This window comes from Silene latifolia, chromosome 9 (assembly GCF_048544455.1).
Source record: "Silene latifolia isolate original U9 population chromosome 9, ASM4854445v1, whole genome shotgun sequence".
Classification (NCBI taxonomy): Eukaryota; Viridiplantae; Streptophyta; class Magnoliopsida; order Caryophyllales; family Caryophyllaceae; genus Silene; species Silene latifolia.
Window position 1 is genome coordinate 28,991,096 of NC_133534.1, and position 9,123 is coordinate 29,000,218.

General features: G+C 41.1%; 1 protein-coding gene across 1 annotated transcript; it reads right to left on the bottom strand.

The window, feature by feature from the left end:
• Nucleotides 1–1,671: 1,671 nt before the first annotated feature.
• Nucleotides 1,672–2,622, bottom strand: LOC141600797 (putative mitochondrial protein AtMg00860). Its single transcript, XM_074421047.1, has 2 exons — nt 2,187–2,622; nt 1,672–1,940 (listed from the first exon to the last, which is right to left on the bottom strand). The coding sequence occupies exons 1-2, from the start codon at nt 2,620–2,622 to the stop codon at nt 1,672–1,674; spliced, it is 705 nt and encodes a 234-aa protein (XP_074277148.1).
• Nucleotides 2,623–9,123: the final 6,501 nt, after the last annotated feature.

Genomic DNA, 9,123 nt, shown 5'->3' on the forward strand with positions numbered 1-9,123 from the left:
GACCACCCCCTACTTCCCACTCATACTCGGTCAGACATACTCGACAAAGTAATACCCGCTTGTTTTTGTTTTTAAACCCAAAGATATGGAGTATTACAATTTCCCCCCTTAAAATGAACTTCGTCCTGAAGTTCACATACTCGTACCTGTAAAACATAAATCCTTTACTCCAACATTGGACAACCAAAGACACAAGACACACCAAGGTTATACCGTACTCTACTCCCAAGCAACTCAAAACAATAACTTAAACAACAAAACTAACAACGATACCCCCTCCTACCCCCTAAAAACGAGGTTACGACCTCGTAACCTAATCATACCTGATCAAAAATATGTGGTTAGCGTTCTTTCATAGCATCCTCTGGTTCCCATGTAGATTTTTCCACGTTATGATTGGACCATAACACTTTTAACAAGGTAGTCTCGCCATTCCTTATCTTTCGCACTTTGCGATCCAAGATTTCCTTAGGTACTTCAACATAGGTCAACACTTCATCTAGGTCAATCGTTTACGCTTCAAGCACATGTGTCGGATCTCTTATATACTTCCGTAGTTGCGACACATGAAAGACATTATGGACTCGATCAAGCGCCGGTGAAAGTGCTAAACGGTAAGCCACTTCCCTGATCCTTTCCAAAATCTCATAAAGACATATAAACTTTTGGCTTAACTTACCCCGCTTTCCAAACCTCATTACTTCGTGCATTGGTGACAATTTCAATAGAAGTTTGTCACCTACCTAGAATTCTATGTCTCGACGGTGTAAGTCCGCATAGTTCTTTGGTCGATCTTGCGCTGCCTTCATCTTTTGCCGAATTAGATGAACCTGCTCTATTATGTCTTGAATTATCTGTGGTCCTAAAACCACCGTTTCAGAATTGTCATCCCAACACACCGGACTCCTGCATTTCTTCCCATACAATGCTTCGAAAGGTGCCATCCCAATGCTCGCATTATAAGTGTTGTTATACAAAAACTCGATCAAATCTAATCGGTCCTCCCAAGTGCCACCAAACTCCAATACACAAGCTCGCAACATGTCCTCCAAATTTTGAATAGTTCTTTCCGTTGGCCCATCTGTTGTCAGATGAAACGTTGTACTCATCTTCATTGAGGTACCCAGGGAATACTGTTTTTTTTTTTTGCAAAAATCTCGATATAAACCTCGCGTCACGATCCGATATAATGTCCTTTTGTACCCCATGTAACTTTATCATATTTTTCTTATACTCATTGGACAATTTGACCTTATTTCAAGTATCCTTCATCAGAATGAAGTGAGCTAACATGGTAAGTCGATCAACGATCACCCAAATGATATTATTACCTTTCTGTGTCCAAGGCAACCCTACGATAAAGCCTATAGTTATCGATTCGCACTTCCAGTTAGGCACCTCAAGTGACTATATCTTACCTTGTGGACGTCATTGCTCACCCTTGACTATTTGACAAGTTAAACACCTAGCAACAGACTCGGCTAACTCATTTTTCATACTTGGCCACCAAAATGTCCTCTTCATATCCTTGTATAGTTTATCACCTCTCGGATGCACAGAATACGGTGTGAAATGAGCCTCACTCATAATTGTTCTTTTAAGATCGTTGTCACTAGGCACACAACACCTCTCATCAAACGGAACAATGCCATCATAATGTAACCTCGATGTTTAACCTTTCTCTATAACATCTTTCCACTCCCGGATCATATGATCGAGCTTCTTTTTCTCTCTAATCTCATCGTATAGCGTAGGCTCCATGGTTAGATCACTAATGTTATCCCCCTTTTGAATCATATGGATTCCCATCTTCTCCACCTTCTCTTTAAATCTCATCTTAGACAAAGCAGTGCATAAAGAATGTATAGACTTCCTGCTCAATACATCGGCCACAATATTCACCTTTCCCTCATGGTAAACAATCTCTATATCATATTCGCCTATCAACTCCATCCATATCATCTATCTCATATTCAACTCCCTCTGGGTGAAGATGTATTTCAGTCTTTTATGATCAGAAAACACTTTAAAGGTCGCCCTGTATAGGTAATGTCTCCAAATCATCAAAGCACACACCACTACACCTAACTCCAAATCAGAAGTAGGATAATTCTCCTCATATGGCTTCAACTGTCTCGATGCATAAATAGTGACTTTCCCGTTTTGCATCAATACACATCCCAAACCATTCTTTGAAGCATCAGTGTACACTTCAAAGTTTTCACTCCCTTCAAGCAAAGCTAGGATATGAGTTGTATACAAACGCTGTTTTAAGCTTTGGAAGGCTTTCTCACGACTCTCATCCCATCGAATTTTATTCTCCTTCCTCATAAGTGCTGTTATTGGCGCCATGATCTTGGTAAAGTCCTTCACGAACCTCCTATAATTCCCGACCAATCTCAAGAAACTCCGAATTTCATCTAAATTCTTTGGTGCTTCCCATTTTGACAAGGCTTCTATATTACTCGGATCAACCACCACTCCCTCCTTACATATCATATGGCCCAGAAAGGCCACCTTCTCCAACCAGAACTCACACTTGGACAATTTCGCATATAGCTGGTTATCTCGCAGAGTGTGCAATACCAACCTCAAATACTCTTCATGCTCTTCCTTATTCATAGAGTAGACCAAGATGTCATCAATAAATACCACCATAAACCTGTCTAGGAATGGGCTGAAGACACGGATCATGAGGTCCATAAACACAGCTGATGTATTACTAAACCCGAACGACATCACCAAGAACTAATAATGGCCATATCTCGACCGCAAAGCTGTCTTAGGGATATCACTATCTTTAATTCTCAACTGATGGTAACTGGATCTCAAGTCAATCTTCGAAAACACACCAGCCCCACTCAACTCATTAAATAGATCATCAATCCTCGGTAAAAGATACTTGTTCTTGACTATAACATAGTTTCACTCTCGGTAATCGATACGCAACCTCAAGCTGCCATCTTTATCCTTTACGAACAACACCGGTGCGCTCCACAAAAACACACTAGACCTGATATATCCCTTATCCAAAAGCTCATTCAATTGCTTCTTCAGCTCTTCCAGCTCCTTCGGTCCCATCCGGTAAGGGGCCTTAGATATATGTCCCGTTCCCGGTTTAAGTTCCACAATAAAATCAATTCCCTCTTCCGAGGCAATTACAGTATCACCTCCTCAAAGACATCCTCAAACTCACCAACGATCGAAATATCTATAGCTTTAGACTCTTCTATACAGGTATCTCTCACTTGACACAAGATCGTAGGACACCCCTTCCTCAAACACGACTTCAAGGCCACGGCTGCGATTATCTTGACCTTCGGTTTCACTACAAAACCTCGGTAAGACACTCTGACTCCCTTAGGACCCTTTAGTGACACCTTCTTTTGATAAAAATCAATGTTAGTCTTTTACCTTCCCACCTAGTCCATCCCCAAGATAACCTCAAACCCCCTTAATGGAAACTCAAATAGGACGACCGGAAACTCCACGCCCCCAACAAACACAGATACCCCTTTGAATAGTTTTGTACAAGACATTGACTCCCCCGACGGTATTACTACCTCATCGTCCACCAAATGATATACTCCCAATCCCAAGGTTAAGGCATGAGTCTTAGACACAAAAGAATGGGTCGCACCCGAATCAAATAAAACAAAAGTGGGTTTATGATTAACGAGAAACGTACCAGTAACGACATGGGCATCCTCCTCAGCTGTCTGTTTATCTATCATAAGCAGTTTTCTGCTACTCTTCTGACCTCCTTGCACCGTACTCGCTGATTTAGTGGATTTAGCTGCTGAAGACTGGTTCCCGCCGTTGTTCATCGCTAATAAGATCCACCATTACGACTATAGCCACAGTTACCGTTGCCCTAAATTCCCTATTTATTCCATGATCCCATCATGCGCTTTACTTGCCATGCTCTAAGTCGGCGTCTGGTCAGAATTTCTGTGGTACGGCCTCCGGTATAATCCTCCGGCACTTAAACCTCTAATGTCCAGCTCTGCCACAGTTAAAGTATTACAACCTCGTACCCTCACTCATGGTTCCACCTCCATTTCACTCGTAACATAACCCTCTTTCATAGCTGGATCCTAAAGAGTAAGCCTTAGCTTGGGTGTAGTTACCTCGTTTATAATTTGAGTGACCACAATCCTCACTATCCGCCTTCCTTTTCTCACCCACCTTCTCCTTAGCCACCTTGGCCATATTGACCAATCTCTTAGCATGTCCTGCTCTAGCGTACAACGCTTCAGATAAGTGAGCACGCTAGTTGGTAGCTTCTACAAAACCTTTAGTGTCAACCCCTTCTTAAACCAAACAACTAAGATTTACCGACTCAGATGCAGCTCCTCAACATAAGTGGACAGTTCATTAAACTTGATGTAGTATTCTGCCACTCTGCCCTTAGCTGACTCCGAATGTGCTCCGGAATAAACTCATCTTTCAACTCTCCTCGGAACTTATTCCACGAAATATTCGTTTCACGCACCTCCCCCTTATAGAAATCCTTCATTGCTTCCCATTCACGATACCAACATAACCGAGCTTGACCCAAAAGGTAGAAAGCGGCTTGATCCACTTTCCTGTCCTCCGGACAGTTCACCACCTCAAATATGTTCTCAGTTTCACGAATCCAGCTGTCAAGCATATTCGGTGCCCCGGTTCCCTCATACTTAGTGGGAAGATGGCGGGCAATAACAGTGCTAATGGCGGATGCATTTACTACCACCTCTCTCCCCTTCCAAACATTCTTAAGGGCTTCAGTGAGCGCTTCATTCTGCTCGATCAGCCTTTCTACCTCATCGATAGACATGTTAACGCCTCGTATCACAGCTACATATATCTTTGGCGGCATTTTGACCTTGAAAATAACAAGGCAAACGTAAGTACAAAGCCTATAGCTCAAAACAATAATACGCTTGCCAAACACAACACTCGATCGAGTGCATAGGACCCACTCGATCGAGAAACACCAAATCGGTTGATTATCTACTCTACTCGGCCGAGTGCACCACTTCCAGAAGCTAGTTCCAAAGATCACATATCTTACACTCGGTTGAGTGCCAAGAACACTCGGTCGAGTACCCAATACTCGGTTGAGTCCCTGACTATACTCGATCGAGTAACGTTGTATTGGTTTCCCAACACATATCCCGACACCAAATAAGTCACATCACCCAAAGTCACATGTTTCTATGTACTTAACCCATAATAAACAAGTATGCCAAATAAAATATTGCGTCAAACGCATATCATCATATCCTTCATATTGTACATCCACCCACATTAGCTACCACATTACACAATTTCACAGCCTAGGTGTCACTCGACCGAGTTGGTGAGACACTCGGTCGAGTAGAGCGTACTCGGTCGAGTGCCTCTGGTACTCGGCCGAGTGCCCGATATGGGGTCGTGTTTTGCGTGGTTTTATTAGAATGATTTGGGAGTTATATAATCACATAATCAGTTTTCGTTAATCATTTCTAACCCTAAAATATTTCTCTAAACTCTCCCTAATTACTCTAATCATCAACCAAGCACGGATCTAGCATTTTGGTCATCGGATTCCGTAGTTCTTGTGACAATCGGATTGTAAGTACTAGCCTTTATCTTTATTTTATTTTTGTATTAGTCTTAACCTTAGTTTGGGTTAATTAGGGGGAAATCAATAATTAGGGTTTCTATGTTAGTTAATTAGAATACTTAGTAATGGTATATGCATTTATTACTTATAGGTGATAGATTTATTGAGAATATGTTTTGATTGCTTGGTTTCTTGATTCTTGGAATTCCTCTATTATGGTGCACAACTTTGTGAAACGGTAGGGTTTCCCTACTCAGTACAGTTGTTGATTGAGTGTGAGATAAACTGTGTCTATGTGATTATTGTGATTGATTATTATGATTGTGGATGTTGGAGGTGATGAAATGGATATTGTGAGCCATGTCGGGAGATGGTTTCACCCCCTTGTTCGTCCCTTGTGACTCCCGTCGCAAGGGGCAAGTTCACAATAATGACTCCGGTTCGCTTGTTGCGATGAGCTGGGATTTGATATCCACGATGCGGTTTGGAATCGGCTGGGGTGGGTTACCTGTTGCGATGGGAACCCGACTACTCATTGTGATGAGAGCCATTGGTTACTATGGAGTATAGGGTGATGGAGTTGGTGGTGGTTGTTTGGACTGTTCCTTGTATTATATATTGCGTTGCTATGTTGTTATGTACTGTTACTAACTTGTATGGTGTTTGTTTGGTTGTTCTTCTTATTTTTCTGTGTCTGCGGTGATCCATTCGATATTGCCAGCGAATGGTGAGCAGGTAGTCTTATCAGGTATGATGATTGCTGAGCTTTGGCTGGGATCCTGTGAGAGAGCGAGTCACCACTGATTTCACTTAGTCAGATGAAAGTTAGTTGGATTAGTTTGTTTCCTTCCACTATTATATAGTTGGTTTTGTTTGAGTTGTAATCAGTATCTTATAAAGAAGTTAGGGGGGTGTTCATTGACATCATTGGAATGGATTGGAATGGGTTTAATCCATTCCAATGTTTGGTTGAAGCATTTTGAAATGGAGTTAGATACCAAATGGATTCTGTTTTGTGTGGATTTTGCGCAAGGCGAAATCAGGTCAGGGTGAAACTGTGTAGGGTTAACTAGCTCTAGGTAGTCTGTTGGTCAGGTCGTCAGGGTACAATAACAAGACGTAAATGAAATAACAATAATAACAAGATAAAAAATTTTGTACGTGGAAAACCCTTGAATGGGAAAAAACCACGGGCACCAAGCCAGGAGAGAATTTCACTATGTAATTTAAAAGAATAATTATATGATAATAACAATCTTTGTATTTCTCTAAGTATTGCGTATGCTTCTTCCTGCGTATATATGAAATGCCTTCTGAAATCTTCAATGTGTTCCTTATATAGTCTTCTTCCCTGAACGGCTGCTTGATCTGGTATTAAAGGCAGAATATTCTCCATAATTGCCAGTAATAATCACCGAATATTTCTCTCTTAATTATCGTATTTACTGCATAATCTTCACACTTAATGCTGCGCATTTAATTCCTTTAATATACGCGAATGTGGTCTTATATCGTCCTGATATTTTGACCGTTGTCCTCTCCATGGCCTGACGCCTATCTTCATGTGCCCTGATAGCCTGGCACCCTGACAGCCTGGCGGTCAGGTTCAGGTGAGATACTCATCAGGAAGGTCTGCGGATTTCCAGGCCTAACAATTGCCCCTTATCTCCTCCTTTGCAGTGTGTCAGGACGAAAAAATGAGGAGATAACTTTATTATTGGTAAGATTACCCAACGGTTAAGTTTTTCCTGATTAGTTTCCTGTAACGGCTCTTTTTTTTCTGCGATTCTTTTGACGCGTGGTTATTTACTGCAACTTCCTTAATGATTTTGCGGCTGAAACCCTAATCTTCTCCACTATAAATACTTGTGTGCTTCATTAAGCTGAACTCATCAACACAATTTCTTCTTATCTTCTTTTTTTAACAATCTTTTTCTTCAGTTTTCTTAATTTCCAACTTCCTTAATCCTTAATCAATTTTCCGTAATTCTTCAAATAATGGCTGTAAAGAAAAAATCTACCAGGGCAGCGGTTCCTACAACTCCTCCTCCTCAGAATCCTGAGGAAATTTCTTCTGAAACCTTGCCTGCTTCTTCTGCTGCTCCATCTCCCATAGTAAATAAGCTGAGTGATCCTCCATTGGAGATGATCTCAATATCTCATTGTACTTTCTAATTCAAGCCTACGAAGGATTTAAATGAGGATCAGTCTCCTGCAAACCGTTTGAAGCCTGAGTTTGAGAAGATTTTGTAGGATAAGGGGATCATCCCTGCTGATGCTGAAGTCTGGATTCCTGAGGATTCTCCTATCAGGGCCGATTGGGCTTGTCCTGGTTGATTCTGCATCCATGACTGGGCTTTCAGGGCAGGCTGTAAGCTTCCTTTTTCTCCTCTTATGGTTGAGGTTATTGATACGTGCATTTTATATAGTCTTTTTAGCCTATTTTATGCACGTATTTCCATGCTTTTAAGTTTTATGCTACGAAATGCCCCGAATATGCTACTTTGGGTTATTTTGTCCTATTTGCAGGAATGAACCAGAAAGTAGTGAAATCGAGCCTTTTATCGTCCGTTTTGCATGCATTTGGAGGAAGAGTGGATCTGGAGCGGAGATATTGCTGTCTTGGGATGCGTGAAGCTGTTTCGAGAGCTAAAAGGACAAGTCAAATTCAAACTAACGAGATTTATGAGCTGCTGAAGTTAGTTTTCACTCGATCGAGTACTTAACTGGTCGATCTAGATTCAATAATCAGTCGATCGAGTAGATTTTATGGTCGATCGACCAGTTCCATATTAGTGTTTAGTCGATCGAACGGTCTGAGCCTTGAATTGCTCGATCGAGTAGTTTAAAACCACTCGATCAAGTGGTTTATCCTACGGGCTTGGGCTTTTTAGTTTATTTCCGTCATTAGGTTAAATAATTCCTATTTTCTTATAAATAGGAGAGTTAGGACGTCAGTTGAAGGGGGCTTCTCCTCTCTGATTAATTCGAATACACTGTTACTTTTGTTCTTCCTTATTTCCGGATCATTAATTCAGTAATTTAATCTTTCCCTTTACTCTTATTTAATGCTTACTTCTTCTTTCTTTATTATTTATGTTCTTTATTTAATTATGTTTAGCTAATTCCCTTAATATGTTAGGACTAGGGAAACTGTGATAGCAATATGTTAGGATTGACATGATTAGATTAGTTTTGCGATAAGAATTGTGTTAAGCAATATAATTGTGATTAGGTTGAATGAATGCATGCAGGACCCCGATTTATTTAGTTACCCCCGACCTGGATCGAAAGATTGGAAGGGAAGGCTTGCTTAATTACAATAGGTGATACCTAATTAGGGCGAAAGCTAAGTTAGGGAGACCCTAGGGCGATTAGAGACTGAAAGGGTATAATCGTAGGTTTAAGGACCGAAAGGTGACGACCTCACTCTTATTATCAATAATTTAATCGACTCAGTTGACCCGATAGTGTAGCTGCCACGGTAAACCGATTCCTAGCATATTTCTCTCTTTTATCTGATTTATCCTTGC

Excerpts from the sequence above, each read along its gene's own strand:
- LOC141600797 (XM_074421047.1), bottom strand. The coding sequence starts at position 2,622 with ATGAATAAGGAAGAGCATGAAGAGTATTTGAGGTTGGTATTGCACACT. Across the intron at positions 1,941-2,186 it reads CACTGATGCTTCAAAGAATG|GCGAATATGATATAGAGATT; the intron begins GTTTGGGATGTG and ends TGGAGTTGATAG.